General features: G+C 35.9%; 3 protein-coding genes across 5 annotated transcripts; 1 reads left to right on the top strand and 2 right to left on the bottom strand.

Moving 5' to 3' along the window:
* Window positions 1-340: 340 nt before the first annotated feature.
* Window positions 341-2,942, bottom strand: LOC109112612 (ATG12 autophagy related 12 homolog (S. cerevisiae)). The gene is made up of 4 exons (XM_042740678.1): window positions 2,784-2,942; window positions 1,829-1,965; window positions 940-1,002; window positions 341-566 (listed from the first exon to the last, which is right to left on the bottom strand). The coding sequence occupies exons 1-4, from the start codon at window positions 2,884-2,886 to the stop codon at window positions 507-509; spliced, it is 363 nt and encodes a 120-aa protein (XP_042596612.1). The 5' UTR covers window positions 2,887-2,942; the 3' UTR covers window positions 341-506.
* Window positions 2,943-5,539: 2,597 nt separating this feature from the next.
* On the top strand, window positions 5,540-9,083 carry LOC109112609. Of its 3 annotated transcripts, none has more exons than XM_019125498.2 (3): window positions 5,540-5,734; window positions 5,885-5,918; window positions 7,040-9,083. In XM_019125498.2, exon 3 carries the CDS (start codon window positions 7,061-7,063, stop codon window positions 7,967-7,969), a length of 909 nt encoding a protein of 302 aa, XP_018981043.1. In that variant the 5' UTR covers window positions 5,540-5,734; window positions 5,885-5,918; window positions 7,040-7,060; the 3' UTR covers window positions 7,970-9,083. The 3 variants fall into 3 exon arrangements, with proteins under 3 accessions (XP_018981043.1, XP_018981042.1, XP_018981040.1); XM_019125497.2 differs by having other exon boundaries at window positions 5,885-5,951; window positions 7,053-9,083; XM_019125495.2 differs by having other exon boundaries at window positions 5,559-5,734; window positions 5,885-5,951.
* Window positions 9,084-10,009: 926 nt separating this feature from the next.
* Window positions 10,010-15,066, bottom strand: grwd1 (glutamate-rich WD repeat containing 1). The gene is made up of 7 exons (XM_042740673.1): window positions 14,805-15,066; window positions 12,532-12,649; window positions 12,255-12,417; window positions 11,905-12,115; window positions 11,393-11,535; window positions 11,113-11,304; window positions 10,010-10,578 (listed from the first exon to the last, which is right to left on the bottom strand). The coding sequence occupies exons 1-7, from the start codon at window positions 15,016-15,018 to the stop codon at window positions 10,270-10,272; spliced, it is 1,350 nt and encodes a 449-aa protein (XP_042596607.1). The 5' UTR covers window positions 15,019-15,066; the 3' UTR covers window positions 10,010-10,269.
* Between the last annotated feature and the right edge of the window lie 203 nt (window positions 15,067-15,269).

Below are 15,269 nucleotides of genomic sequence, written 5' to 3'. Positions count from 1 at the left end.
CTTCAGTCCATCTGTTAGCGCCGTCTCCATCTTTCTAGCCTGTCTTCTTTTACATTGCTCCACCATGCCTTTTTAAACATTCCTCTGTCCCACCTGTACTTCACACCCCTGTACATCTCTACCAACCCTTACATGTGACCTGTTCTGTCCTGGGACATTACCCACCCATCCTGTGAAAAGTAATCACTCTGTACTACTGAGAATCACATATTTTCCTTGTCCTTTTAAATCACTTCAACATGAGCTTAAACATGAAAAACATGCATCAAAATTTGTTGCTAAAATTATTTGGTGTTCGTATGATTTCCATCTCAAAAAGTCCCATGAGACACTGACTGCATTGTTTTACAATATTATTTACATTTTATTATTTACAAAAAAAACAACACATGAAAAATCAATAAGTTTTAAAAACAGTCATGATGTGTGAGTGATGTTTTTGATACTGTATGTATGAAGGTGTATAAATGAAAGGGAGAAAGTGGGAGAAAAAAAAAGTTGCACAATCATCCCCAGGCCTGTGACTTGCAGTAATGGAGAACTAGTTTACCATCACTTCCAAAACACTGTAAAACAGAGCAAAACAACAAGGTTTACCAAGTCAATCAGCAAAACACTTTCTCTTCATGGAAATTAAGGAAACTAAAATGGCATTATCATGGCATAACCTATTATAACCATTATAAATTATACTGGTAAAGTTAGAACAGAAACTTGTTCAGATGATTGTTATTTTTTTGGAGCTTCAATTTTACTTAAATAGTCAGAAAATAAGCAGATCTTTAAACATTTTAAGATTAATACTTGCTAATCAGCATTTGTCAGCAGTGGCTGCACTACTGTGAAAATGGCAATCTGAAATTATTTCAGTCTAAATAATATTTTCTTACTAAGCCAGATGGGGCAGAGTAGCATTTGGCACAAAAAATAAAATCATACCTCGAAAAGCACACCCACTTCTTGGTCTGGGGATGGAGCAAATGACTGATTGACATAAATGAACTGGTGGAGGAGCAGAAAGACAGAGCGTTCAGTAAAGAAGAAAAAACATTTCTGTTTGATTTCATGAGTAATTTGGCCTTGATGGGTTCATACACATATTAATGAAAACATGACATACATTATATATTTATAATTATTGAAAAATGAAAATATTATATTTTATGTAACAGTTATTTAAAATGTATGGGTCAAAGACAAAAAGGTAATTTTTTCCCCCATACATTATTAGAATGTGTCCTGTTAAATTTGATCATACATTACTATTACATGCATACATACTATTTTTACCATGATTTATAGAAGACACCCACTAAAATGTCATTCATTGTAACAATACTTTATATACCAAAAAAATCTTGACAGGCATATTTAGAACAAGAATCATTAGATGACATTAAAAGACTCTCTTTCAATGACAGAGCATTTCTCAAAATCTAATTGTAGTTTTAAATCTTTAGCTATCTTTGCCACCATCCTTCAAACCACTACATTTTACCACCCATTTGTCAGCAATTCAAATTATATAATCAAATGTAGAATGATCACCTTTTCCTTTATATATTTTAATAAGTACAGGTCAGATTAAGTTTCATTTTTAAATCAATACGTGTTGTGCTGAATGACAAAAGTTATTTGACACAAATTTAAACTTTATTTGCATTTAATATGTTACTATGTAAATAAAATCACTTTCATTAATTTAATTTGATGCAGACACCAAAACGGATGTCACATCTTTTAACCATATATACAGTACATATATATATATATATATATATATATATATATATATAATGAGGTGTTCCTGGTGGGGGTGGACACGTACCAGTTGTTCACTAGCCTCCAGTTTGAGAAAGCGTGAGATAAACTGAGCGAGTGACTGTACTGTCCTCCCTCTTTCCACGGACCATTTTTTGGTCTTCATGATAGGCGCATCACCTACTGCTTTCAACAGCACATCAACTGAAATATAAAATGAGAATAAAATCATATACAACATAATTAGACAACGTGTGGAACATTTACTAAAAGGATAGTTCATCCAAATATAAAAACTATGCCATCATTCACTCATCCTCGTTCCAAACCTGTACGAGTTTCTTTCTTCCACACTATACAAGTCACTGGCTGCTGTCAACTGTGTGGATACCCACATTATTTAAAATATCTTCTTTTGTGTTCAGCAGAAGAAAGAACCTCACAAAGGTTTGCAACTTTTATTTAATTCACATTATATGATCTGAAAGTTTAAAAGTACACTACAAGGGCACATTCAGAACAATTAAGTACACTTTTCACAAGGGTCTGTTAAAAATGTGACTCTGTACATCAATAGAAATGATAAAGGCTTTGCAATAAAAGCACTACATGAACAAATATGGTACAATATCGCCCTGAGTTCCACAAAGGGGTTACTACCAACGCAATTAAATGTGAAATATTACTCGGTAATATCTTATTGCCTATTGTTGAATATGCCCACTATAAGAATGGTTTAGGCAATAAATTTAATAAACGTTTAGCATTAACTTTCTTTAAAACCATAAAAACGACACCTCTTGCAATCCCTGTCAAAGTAAAAAAGCACGTGCCTGCTTGGCCAGCCATTGGCTGCATATAAACGAACAGCAACTTCATTGGCTGGCAGAGCAGTCAATCTTCGCGAAGTCGCGGAAGTAGCTCTCTAATAAACTACGTTACGCCAAATAAACACAGCAGCAGCGTTTAGAAATGAATGTATAACCGTTTCTATGGTCGTGTATATAACTCAAAAACCATACTCTTTTTCTTCTCGTCCGACGCTCCAGTGTGTTCAGTGGCAGCGTGTTGTATCGAAGGATCATCTTTTTGAGTTTCTGTAGGAGATTCTGCGTTGTCAGACATCCTCCGACACACAACGGGCAGCAACACTAGACAGAAGAGACGCGCTGAGCTGACTTTTCAAATTAAAAGTCGCTGTTTGCGTTCTATTTTTAACAGGTTACCATAAAAAGAAAAAAGAGAGATTTATTATATAGTCATTTATCGTGTTGTTTACTTTTTATGTATAGCCTATATTAGTTTTAGTAAAAATTAAATTATCTTGATTTTTCAAATTAAAAGTCTCTGATTTCAATTCTATTTTGTTAACATACCATGAAAAGAAAAATTGTATATATATATATATATATATATATATATATATATATATATATATATATATATATATATATATATATATATAATTTATTACGTTTGTATAATTTTAACTAAGTTTAGTGAATTAAATTCGTTTTAATTTAGGACCTAAAGATTTTAAGGATACACCACTGGGTGGCAACATTTTCATCAGAATGGTTACATAAGATAAAAACTTGTTGTGTGTTGGTCTGACGTGTTAAATAGATATTTATGTTTTCTGGTATTAAATAGATCTACTGTGTTGCTTTTGTTGCACTTCATATGTAAGTACACTGTTTACTTTAGGGGCGTTCCCTCCGAGACGGTGTCTCATCAAAAAATTGGATGACAAAATATACGATATTACTAACATAAATCGCAAATATTACTAAATATGGCATTAAAAGTATAAAAGTCACTCGGTTTTTATAAAGTAACACTGTCAAACAGCGACAGCCGCAGGTAGAGTTACAGTGGAGGCTTGCCTCCCTTCAGCCCATAGACTTTCAGCAGAGACCCCTTAGCATGCCATGGCTTTTCTGGGGGAAAGTCACTGAGAGGGGGTTCTGATTAAATGTGATTGGTTCGTGCAGTAAATCCCGCCTCTTGTTTTCGTGCAAGCTCTCAGCTTGAATGAAGAAAATGATGGCATTATTGACTAATTATAAAGTAAGTAAACAATTCTCCCGCGTAGATACCACTACTTTGTTTCACGACAAAATAAAACTTGAAATGGTTTGAAAACGTGATGACTGCATCAGTTTTTATTGATATGGAGATTGAGAATTTTATTTGTTCTCTTTTTTATGTAATATCTATTTAACCAGGAAGATGTGACAACATTAAGTGTAACAAGAACATATATATATATATATATATATATATATATATATATATATATATATATATATATAAATATATATATATATATATAGCCTATATATATATATAAACTGCCTCCTCATTTTAAAACACCACCTCACGCCACTTTGATACACTTCTAGGCTCCACAGTGTTTTATCCCTAAACATTCGAACCCCTCTAAGTATTTATTTTTAAATCTAGGGAATTTACAGGAGAGCAAATACGAATCCATGTTTATTTTATTATTTTGGCATTGTAAAGGTAAAAATAGATTAATTTTGTGTTCATTCATGTAAATGGATTCTCTAATCCAGTAAACCACTCAGTAATGCTGGTCATTATGTGTGATCTCGCACACTGGCAATACTTCCAGGCATTCATCATTGTATTAGTAACCCCAGTAATAGTGTATTTTAGTGTGACGTAGGCTAAGCTGTGCTAAGACAGAGGAAGTGATGTGATGTGATTCATGGCTCAGCTGCAGCATCCTTGAATTCTCTTCCCAGGCAGGAAATCTTGGCCACCAAAGGAGAAAGACTGTCATTTGTAGCCTTTAGTCTATAATTAATTTTAACTCTATGAAGACTGCATCATATTTAATACATTATTTTTGAATGTCGATAAATAAATGTGTGTGTGTGTGTATATATATATATATATATATATATATATATATATGATATATTTTTTTTTTTCTTTTCTTTATTTTTGCTGAAAAATCTGTTATACACAACACAGTCTTCTACATGCTTACTCTGATTGATAGTTTACATTTTAATATATTTTAGTATAGTGCATGTGTGTGTGTGTGTGTGTGTGTGTGTGTGTGTGTGATTAATCACATCATGTTAAATGTATTAACCTATATTTAACTATACAATAAAAAAGAGCTTTGATCATAAGACAATAAGATTAAGCAGTGATACAAAGATAAAGAGTGACAACTGATATTTATTAGATTTTTTTAAATATATATATTTTCTTTTCTATTTCATCTAAAGGCTCTATAAATGGTTTCATTTAAATAGTCTAAACTAGATTTTTTCCTTACTATTATTTTGCATTTTGCAAATTTGCATGTTGTGCTTTACAGGGTCAACTTTGAACTTAAAAAAGTCTTTAGCTTTTTCATCTTGGCCTTTGCACTTCTAATATTGATAGTGGAAGTAATTTACATGGAGATACATAAACAAAGTACAAACAGAGCTTTAGAACAGGTTCTGCTTTGATAAGCTCTGCTTGAAATGTTGACAGGCGGGATTCCAAAACGTGTTCCATTGTGTTTCATCCATGGCAATAAACTAAACACAATGTACAAATAGTCCTATGTAAAGCCCTATATGCTTTGTTCATCTTCAACCCTGCTTCTCCTGAATTACTCCTGATTCTACACTTGAGTGAGGTTGGACCATATTCACACATTAATAAGACGAAAATCCGTGGGAAATAATTTTGTTCTGACAGGGAAAATACATAGGCTGCGTCAGTCTGTACTTTCATTCACTGTTACAGCTGAAGCCAGAACGCTCCCACACAAAACTCACGTCACTTCCTCGCCCATCCCTAAAGGAAAAAAAAGAAATATCGGAGAGAAGAGCGACGCCAGAAAAGTCAGTAAAAGAGGGAAAGCGAAAGATATTTAAAGAAACATTTGGTTATAAGAAGAACAAACTGGCACAACCTCACTGATAAGCACACGGTGATCAAAGTAAGTTTAATTCCGTCGTTTTAAAGGAAACCGATTCGATAACTCACTTGGGCGCGTAACTTTTGCAGTTAGGAGACTTTGCACTTTAGGAGACCTTCATTGCATTAGGCTGGACTATTTAATAACAAATAGATTTTTGCTTTATTACAGCTTCACTGGACAGGAGGACGCATTCCTAGACAAGGCAGGTCTTCTGCTTAAACTTATCAGACCACTGGTAAGAGTTACTTGGCTGCAATTAAACTATTTCGTTATCATCTAATGTGTATTAAATGTGCATACAGGTTGTTTTATAGTATTCACCAGCTGAACTAGCCTCAAATATCTGATTTTATGCACGTAGTCAGTAGACCTGTTAAAGGCGTCTAGAACTGATTCCCTTTCCAGCTGTTGCAGTTGTTTATGAATAGCTCAGGTCACATAAATGGAGATGTTACGCATTTCTTCGTATAAATACGATTCTCAAATGATCCTAAAATGGATTTTTAACAACAATAAACAACGAAACGCGCTGATAATAAAATGTTTTTGTCGAAGCAATTAAATATAGTAAAGCAGCCTATAATAAAATATCCATGAGAAAAGAAAAGAGTTGCCTGGGCTTCAGAAAACAGTCAAATTTCTGTCTCTTCATAAATCTAAATAGTAATAATTTAATCAAATTACGTGTTAAAAAGATTTAACGGTGGGCACGTTCATAATGTTTCTCTGAGACGTTGTGTCTCGACCTCGCCTCGCGAGAAAGCGCGAGTCAAGAATGCATTTAAGCACGCGCTTCACATACAAGTCCGAGCTTGGCTTTGGAGTCTGTTTGCTCCTCTTTTTCACAGCTTTTACGCAACCATACCTCTTTTTTTGCGACGTAATGATTTCATACTTGACTGTGAATAAAATATGGAAATTTACCGTGTATTATAATCATGTGTAGCTATATATCGCATGTCTCCCTTAAAATTCAGAGTCCCACTGAATAAAAACTTGGATTAGGAAAGATATTTTAAAATTTGAATAACATAAAATAAACATTAAATATAATAAAAATGTGAAGATTTAAATTATATTATATTATATTATATTATATTATTAATTTAGAATATAGGAGATTTAGGAATATAACTAAAAATCAATCACATTTAAATTTTATAATACATTTAAAAACAAATGTTTACATACAAGGACAAATAAAAAAAGCAATATTAAACAATAATTATTAAATTATAATATAATAATAATAATGGTTAATTCTAAACCATTTTATTGCACTTTAAATGTTTATTCCACCTTTTCCTTCATCTGAATTTGCAGTTTCATTCCTCAGTTGCTATCATGCCTCTCCACAAATCATCTTCTCGAACCTCACGGTTGGACCCCACCATGATCTCCGCTCCACTGGGTGATTTCCGTCACACCATGCACATTGGTCGAGGTGGAGACGCTTTTGGTGACACCTCCTTCCTGTCCAGCCATGGTCCCTCTAGTCCTAATCCCACGTCTGTGCAACAACCAGTCATGGCAGCCACTGTAGAGACCACAAACAATCAGATGAACCATAACAATGAAATTGAATACGCAGAAGATACTGGTCCAAATGAGCTCCGGCACTCCGATTCGGTTTCTTCCTTTGACCTCGACTTGGATTTAGGGCCTTCGATTTTAGGAGATGTCCTAGGAGTGATGGACGGACTGACGATGGGTTCTCACAAAGACAGCGAAGACATGTTTAGCCCCAGCAGGAGCACGAGAGATGTGATGATGTCACCAAGGAATGCTGCCAATGAGCTGAACGAGAGGATGAGGATGGAAAGTATGACCACAGAGGTGAGCCATCGAGATGAGCCGCTGAATGAGGTGAATGGCGTGAAATCAAAAGGGCTCAGGCCCAAAGTGCGATTCAGCGACAAACGTGATGAGATCATCGGTCGGCAGGAAGTAATCGATGGGCTAGATGTGGAAGTTGAAGAAGAAATGGGCTTGAGCCCAAATAAGGGGATGCAAGAGATTAGTGAGAGAACGGTTTACGACAAAGACCCAAGACAAGCAGAGGTGGTTAATCGGAGGGAGGACAACTCTCCAAGCCTCTCTTCCTCAGTGAGCTCAGAATATGAGGGAGTCTCACCGCTGGACCGGAGGAGAGAAGACCAGCATCTTTCAGAAACAGATTCAGAGGAGGAAGGTGCCAACGGACAACAAGGATACACTTTTGAGGATGAATTCGATGATGAGATTGGCCTATAAGAGGACATAGTGAGCGATTTGAGGACCAAAAATAAGTCATCGGCATTTGGATCATGACATATGAACAGAATTATTCTTAAAAAAACATCCATACAGGGAGAGTTAATAACTGGACAATTTGGAACTTTCCTTTCCAGGTTTACAATGGTGTTTGTTCATTTTGGAACTATTTCATGACAGTAAGACAATGTTGTTGTTTTTTTTTTTTTGTTTTGTTTTGTTTTTTTTAATTGGATTTTTATAACTACAAACAAATTTTGAAAGTCTCCCATGGACAGTGTGATGTCTTACAAAGAATAGCCTATGAACAAACCTATTCATACATTTCCCATGGTCTCAGCTATATAATACTGAGCAGTAAATGTTCAGTTTTCCCAGTTCATAACTCCGTTATAGGGCACTTTACCTTCTTCAGTTAACTGGAAACAATGGAGAGTGAATACCTGCAGTTCAAACAAAAAGGTGATGCTTAGAATGACAGCTGACCTTTTAAAGACAAACACAACATACAAATTTATAAATTATTGTTTATATTATGGTTATCTATAGTGCCTTACATGACACAATGTTTTCCAACTTTGTCTTGCTTAGTTTCACTGAAAAGCCAACGATTAAGCTTTTCTTTTTGTGGGAAGATGCAAGGTTGCTGAATGCATTCACAAATGCTGGAATTTTCTCCTGAGAATTTTCATTATTACATATGCATACATATCTTAAAATGCAATAAGCAATCACATTGTGTATTGTTTTTGGAGATGTACTCATTTAAGAAGTGTAAAAAATGAAATGCACCTAATAGTTACACACTACAAAATAGTCTTAAAGCTAAACAGCTGCAAACTGCATAGCTTTATACTGTGAATGAAAACATTCTGGTTGATTATTTGACTGTAGCTCTCGACTAGATTCATAAAGAGAAGCATGAAAAGCTTTGCATAGGTTGGGTTCATTTTTAAAAGCAGTTGCTTTTGTCTTGCTTTCACAGTTGTTTGATTTGAATGCTAAAGAATATATAACAGACAATCAGTGCTTATTTTACATTCAAAACCACTCTGCCAATTGAAATAATGTTGGGCTAGACCAAAATGTGTAATTAAAGTTTTATTCAACTTTTTGTGGCATTTTGCATTCTTTGAATGTGCTGAAGGGAGGCAAATACATTTCTGTAAGCATGCTATTTTTATTGATATTTTTTTATTTTAAAGTCAATAAATGAATACTATCATTAAGTCCCGCCTATTTTATTGAATTGCATCAGTGTGGGATCATCTAGCCTTAAGATAGCTTCAGGAAGGTTGGATGGATTGATAGATTTGTGGGTGGAATGATAAATTAAAATAGGATAGTTTAGTTCAAGACCTCAAAATAATTATAAATGTTATACATCACGGAATTGCTGTATATGGTGTTGACTATCTACAGATGCCACATACATGACCCCAAGTCCAGAGTTCAAAGTTTAAAAGGTAACAATTGCTGGAAGCAGAGTTAAGTATTTACAAAAATAAGTCCGTTCTTCATACTTACACAGGAGGGTATTCTTCCATATTAAAACCATTTCCTCTTTCCAGCAAGGGGCACTGAAATCATCTCAGTCTTGAAAGAATATGTATATAACCCCAAATTGTAAAATCTTCTTTTATGAATATAACCTAATTTTATCTTTCTTTTGCATATTATCTAGGATCAGCAAATTTCCTTTAGTACACTTTAAAGTTGTTAACTGAAAAAAAAAGGCAAAATGTAGAAGGAATTGGTTAGTTGGCAATTATTTTTCATGAAGAAATAAGGAATAACAAAACATTTTTCTGTTTATTGTAATATGTGTGAAGGCTACTATGCTTAGAACTATAAAATCAGCAGTCTGCCGTAATAATTAAAACCCACAGTCTGCCTTTAGCAGCTTTAGACTGAAAGACTAAAATATCTTTCTCTGTTTTGTCCATTAAGTTTTTTAACTGAATGGATACCCAAGCAAAAGCTTTTGTTATAACTGGTGTTATAAATAAAGTTAATTAATACACAAACAACAGACTTGTGGAAGATTTAGAATGGAGTTTTAATGAGTACAAATTTGTAATTCATCACACAATTACATTAATTCTGCCTCAAGAAGCTGAAAATTTGGTTTCAGAAGGGGTAGAAAAGTGACAGAAATGAATATGAGTCATGCATACCTAGATGTTCCAATCATCCCTCTATGTACATTTAAAATGATACACATGCACATTCTTTCTGCCTGAAACTGTCCACTCTCTCTCTCTGTCTCTCTTCTCTCACTCACACAGACACACACACAGTTAAACAGAAATAGTTCTAAAGATATTGAATCCTGACAGCGCGGTGGAAATGAGAACTCCAGGAATCTGTGGGTGCCAGTGGAGCTCCTTCACTTCTTTCTGGCCCTGGTGAAGGAACAGTAGCTGTGGTGGTAGCTGTTTTAAGCCCTCTGCCTGTTCTCCCATGTCACATGACTCCACTGACAGATCCCATTGGCTGACAACATCATCAGCTCCAGAGGCGGCAAACACACTGGAGTCAACAGGGTGCCACTCCACTGACGTCACAGGAGCACTGTGCTGCTTAAAACTGGCCACTGGACGTCCAGACTGAAAAAAGAAACATGAATATGATCACATAACACAGATTTGTTAAATGGTTTGGGTCAGATTTTTTCATTTATACTTTTATTCAGCAACACAACATCAAATTTATCATCAGAAAAGTAACAGTAAAAACATTTAGCTATTTATAAAAACAACAGCTATTTAAAGTTGTATTAATATTTTACAATATTACGGTTTCATTGTATTAATGATTAAATAAATGCAGTCCTTGGTAAGCATAAGAGACTTAAAAAAAAAAAAGCAGTGTACATTCATTCTAAAATGAATAAATAAATAAAAGTACTGCTCAGATAATTATTTTTGAAAACATCCTCACTTTAAAGCACAATTTCACAGTAGTAGTTTGCAAGTAAGTTTCTGTAAACACACTAGAACAATACACCTAACAAACAGACATGAAATGCTTCAGTCTCTTCGTGTGATTCCAAACAGACTTGTTTCATTTAATGATTTAGTTGGTAATGCTTTAGCTGAAAAATAAAACATTAATATTTGTTTCCTCTTGCTCATGCTCACCTGGAACTGCCTTAAATCCCAGACTTTGAGGAGGCCGTCATCTCCTCCAGACAAAATAAAAGGTTCAGTCCGGTTCCAGCTGATAACATTGATGTCTGAAGAATGAGCCTCATTGGCAGAGAGCATGGAATTAGGTGGTGCCCTTATGTCCCAAATACGAATGGACTGATCCACTGAGCAGGACGCAAAAACCTGGAGGTGAGAGAGAAGCACTAATTTAACAATTATATCCACTTGTAAAAAATATTTGAATATTATCGTTCTCTTTTGACTGACATACTGTGGCTTCAGTATGTGACCACTGCAGGTCCTCAACAGACTTGCTGTGTGAGCTGAAAGGCCGTTGGTCAACTTTCCAAGTCCCACCCTCCTGTGGCTCCCAGACATGAATGTTCTTCTTGCAGTCGCCGCTTACCAGGCGTCCTGAGGCAAGTACACATGAAACAGTAGTCCCATTAATCTAGACATCTGTTTATTTACATACACCTTGTTTTTTTAAATGTAAGAATTGATGTGGCCATTTGTAACTTAAATGTGCAAGACTTCCTGTGTCACCCACTTCTAGTTATTTTAGCTGTACAAAAACAATCTGCATGTTGCTTGATACTGCACACCGGTATTTGTTATGATATTTTAATTTGTCATAATCATGAGCATATTTATTGGTTTGTAACACAAATAGTTCTACTGTTTACTGTCTACTGTTGTGGCAAATGATTAAGAACTTTCACACATTCCCAGAAAATAGCTTACTTGCGCTTTGAAAAATAAGATGGATATAATATTACACACCTGGAACCTTGGGTGACCAATCAATGGCAAATCCTTCTGACATGTGACCAGAAAAACTGAAAAGAGGCGTGGCTTCCTTCTGCTGCTTGATGAAGGCCGACATCGCTGCCGAACTGTGCACCGCCTCAAGCTGAGGTCGGAGGTCAAAAATCTCCACCTGTCCTTTCTCTGACCAGAGCGCAGCAAATGTCTGTTCACCTCGCTGGGTCACCTATTAAAGTAAAAAGATCATAACTTTAGATGATGAGTGAGAAAATTAAACTGGTTGGACTGGAAAAAGCTGTAAAACTTTAATTCTCCAGAATTATAAAAACATTAATGAGAGTAAATATGACAGTAACTACACTTACTCGGACTCTGTTGATCCCACCATAATGTGGCATCATGGCCAGCTCCAACTCTGGTTTCTTCTCCTCGTCCTCCTCATCATCATCACTTTCTTCATCACTGCTTTCATTTTCATCTTTATCTTTGTCAGTTTCATGAAGATTGTGCATGCGCATGACAATAAGCCTGAATAGAGATGAAAATGTCATCATCTTTGGAAGCCAAACATAACAAAAGTATTAGATGTTTGTTGTAGAAAAATAAAAGTAGCAAGCTGTGACAGCATTCATGTCAGTGTACCTGTTGCTTAAGGCGGTGTCCGCCTGTGTACCAGCACACAGAATCATAGAGAGAGGGAACTGCTCCCGTCCTTCTCCTTCACCATCACGCACCACATCAAAACTCAGACATGGGGCACCTGCAGGGGAAAGACAAGTTTGTTTGAACAAAAATATCTGGTTATTGACATACAAAACATACAACCATTTATTTTATTTGTTTTAGTATGTATGCATTTATTTATTTATTTTTTGTAAAATTTTTATTGAGCACAACAATTCATGCTCATTATTTTGTGAAAAAAAAAAAAAATACTATTTGTTTGTCTGAATAAATTAGAGTTTTGTGTAAATATTTTATTATTTCGTTGATTAGTTTATTTTTGTGATTCTTGTGTATTTGTTTCAGTGAAAATTGTGTGTTGTATTTTGTGTCTTTGGTTCTTTTAATTGTGATGATTTTGGATCACATTTAACAAAAACCCACCAATTCACAGTCTCAACAAATTAGAATACTTCATAAGACCAATAAAAAAAAACATTTTTAGTGAATTGTTGGCCTTCTGGAAAGTATGTTCATTTACTGTACATGTACTCAATACTTGGTAGGGGCTTCTTTTGCTTTAATTACTGCCTCAATTCGGCGTGGCTAGGAGGTGATCAGTTTGTGGCACTACTGAGGTGGTATGGAAGCCCAGGTTTCTTTGACAGATTCTCTCTTGGGTTCAGGTCTGGTGAGTTTACTGGCCAGTCAAGCACACCAACACCATGGTCATTTAACCAACTTTTGGTGCTTTTGGCAGTGTGGGCAGGTGCCAAATCCTGCTGGAAAATGAAATCAGCATCTTCAGAAAGCTGGTCAGCAGAAGGAAGCATGAAGTGCTCCACAATTTCTTGGTAAACGGGTGCAGTGACTTTGGTTTTCAAAAAAACACAATGGACCAACACCAGCAGATGACATTGCATCCCAAATCATCACAGTCTGTGGAAACTTAACACTGGACTTCAGGCTACTTGGGCTATGAGCTTCTCCACCCTTCCTCCAGACTCTAGGACCTTGGTTTCCAAATGAAATACAAAACTTGCTTTCATCTGAAAAGAGGACTTTGGACCACTGGGCAACAGTCCAGTTCTTCTTCTCCTTAGCGCAGGTAAGATGCCTCTGACGTCGTCTGTGGTTCAGGAGTGGCTTAACAAGAGGAATACGGCAACTGTAGTCAAATTCCTTGACACGTCTGTGTGTGGTGGCTCTTCATGCCTTGACACCAGCCTCAGTCCATTCCTTGTGAAGTTCATTCAAATTCTTGAATCAATTTTGCTTGACAATCCTCATAAGGCAGCGGTTCTCTCGGTTGGTTGTGGATCTTTTTCTTCCACACTTTTTCCTTCAACTCAACTTTCTGTTAACATGCTTGGATACAGCACTCTGTGAACAGCCAGCTTCTTTGGCAATGAATGTTTGTGACTTACTCTCCTTGTGAAGGTGCCAATGATTGTCTTCTGGACAACTGTCAGATCAGCAGTCTTCCCCATGATTGTGTAGCCTAGTGAACCAAACTGAGAGACCATTTTGAAGGCTCTGGAAACCTTTGCCCGTGTTTTGAGTTGATTAGCAGATTTGCATGTCACCATATTCTAATTTGTAGAGATAGTGATTTGGTGGGTTTTTGTTCAATGTGAGCCAAAATCATCACAATTAAAAGAACCAAAGACTTAAACTACTTCAGTCTGTGTGCACTGAATTTATTTAATACACAAGTTTCACAATTTGAGTTGAATTACTGAAATAAATGAACTTTTTCACGACATTCTAATTTATTGAGAATCACCTGTATTTGTGAAAATACTGTTCGTTTTACTGCCTTTTATGTTCATTGTTTATCATTACTGTTATTTTACTTTTCAAAATTTGGATTGTACTACATTTACATTTAGCAGACTCTTTTATCCAAAGCGACTTACAAAGTAACTACTGTATTACAGTAATGAGAATCATCATTAAAATAACCGAAAAAATAAAATGTCAAAATTACTATAAAGAGAATTGTTAAACTGCCCTTAAAAAAATGGCACATCATGTAATAATAATAACTTGGTATTATTGTCATTTACTATTATTATCATCATTATTATAAGTATTATTATTGCACTGCAAATATGCCGCCTACATTGAGGATCACGAAGATATTGTGTCATTATTTTCCGGACACATATTAACTTGCAAACATGAGCAAACCACAGCTAACCATATATCGATCATGCATGTTTATGTTTAGCGATGTTGAGCACACTGACCGGTCTGGCACTCGTGATACATGCGGTAAGCGGAGCGGTCCATCTCCAGCTCTTCTCCCGGCTGAAGCGGCTGCAGACCGGGGACATAGACTTTCCCCTCTCCATCCCCGTTCTGCCCTTCTCTCTCCATATCATCCTCGTCGCTTCCACTTGCCTCCATGTCCTCAAACTCATCGTCCTCCTGAGGCAACGTGTCTTCACCGGCCGCGGACATTTTGAGAGAGCGGAGGACTTCCGCTTCAGGTCACGTGGTTTAAAGCGCACACTGAGCCCTGTACAGAGTTGGACAGCACTCAAGTCACCGGGCTAGCGGGGACTGTTGCCCCAAAGAGATGTTTTCCAGAAATCCTTCTCACTTTTTGTGTCTTTTTTATGTCTCAGACTGGAAAAATCTCTTTTTTGGCTGAGATATAATCACCAGTCTTGACACTTTATAATGGATCCATAGTTAACTACATTAGTTAC

The sequence above is a fragment of the Cyprinus carpio genome, chromosome B16 (assembly GCF_018340385.1).
Source record: "Cyprinus carpio isolate SPL01 chromosome B16, ASM1834038v1, whole genome shotgun sequence".
In the NCBI taxonomy this organism is placed as follows: Eukaryota; Metazoa; Chordata; class Actinopteri; order Cypriniformes; family Cyprinidae; genus Cyprinus; species Cyprinus carpio.
Note: the sequence above shows the minus strand (reverse complement) of the source record. Positions and strands in the feature narration are given on the sequence as shown.

What these genes read in the sequence shown, in the direction of transcription:
- LOC109112612 (XM_042740678.1), bottom strand. Translation starts at nt 2,886, where the DNA reads ATGTCTGACAACGCAGAATCTCCTACAGAAACTCAAAAAGATGATCCT. An exon ending in GTCGGACGAGAAGAAAAAGA is followed by an intron (nt 1,966 to 2,783) that starts GTATGGTTTTTG and finishes TTTATATTTCAG; the next exon opens with TTGATGTGCTGTTGAAAGCA. An exon ending in TGGAGGCTAGTGAACAACTG is followed by an intron (nt 1,003 to 1,828) that starts GTACGTGTCCAC and finishes CTCCTCCACCAG; the next exon opens with TTCATTTATGTCAATCAGTC.
- LOC109112609 (XM_019125498.2), top strand. Translation starts at nt 7,061, where the DNA reads ATGCCTCTCCACAAATCATCTTCTCGAACCTCACGGTTGGACCCCACC.
- grwd1 (XM_042740673.1), bottom strand. Translation starts at nt 15,018, where the DNA reads ATGTCCGCGGCCGGTGAAGACACGTTGCCTCAGGAGGACGATGAGTTT. An exon ending in GTATCACGAGTGCCAGACCG is followed by an intron (nt 12,650 to 14,804) that starts GTCAGTGTGCTC and finishes TTTCCCCTGCAG; the next exon opens with GTGCCCCATGTCTGAGTTTT. An exon ending in TTGGTCACCCAAGGTTCCAG is followed by an intron (nt 11,536 to 11,904) that starts GTGTGTAATATT and finishes TACTTGCCTCAG; the next exon opens with GACGCCTGGTAAGCGGCGAC.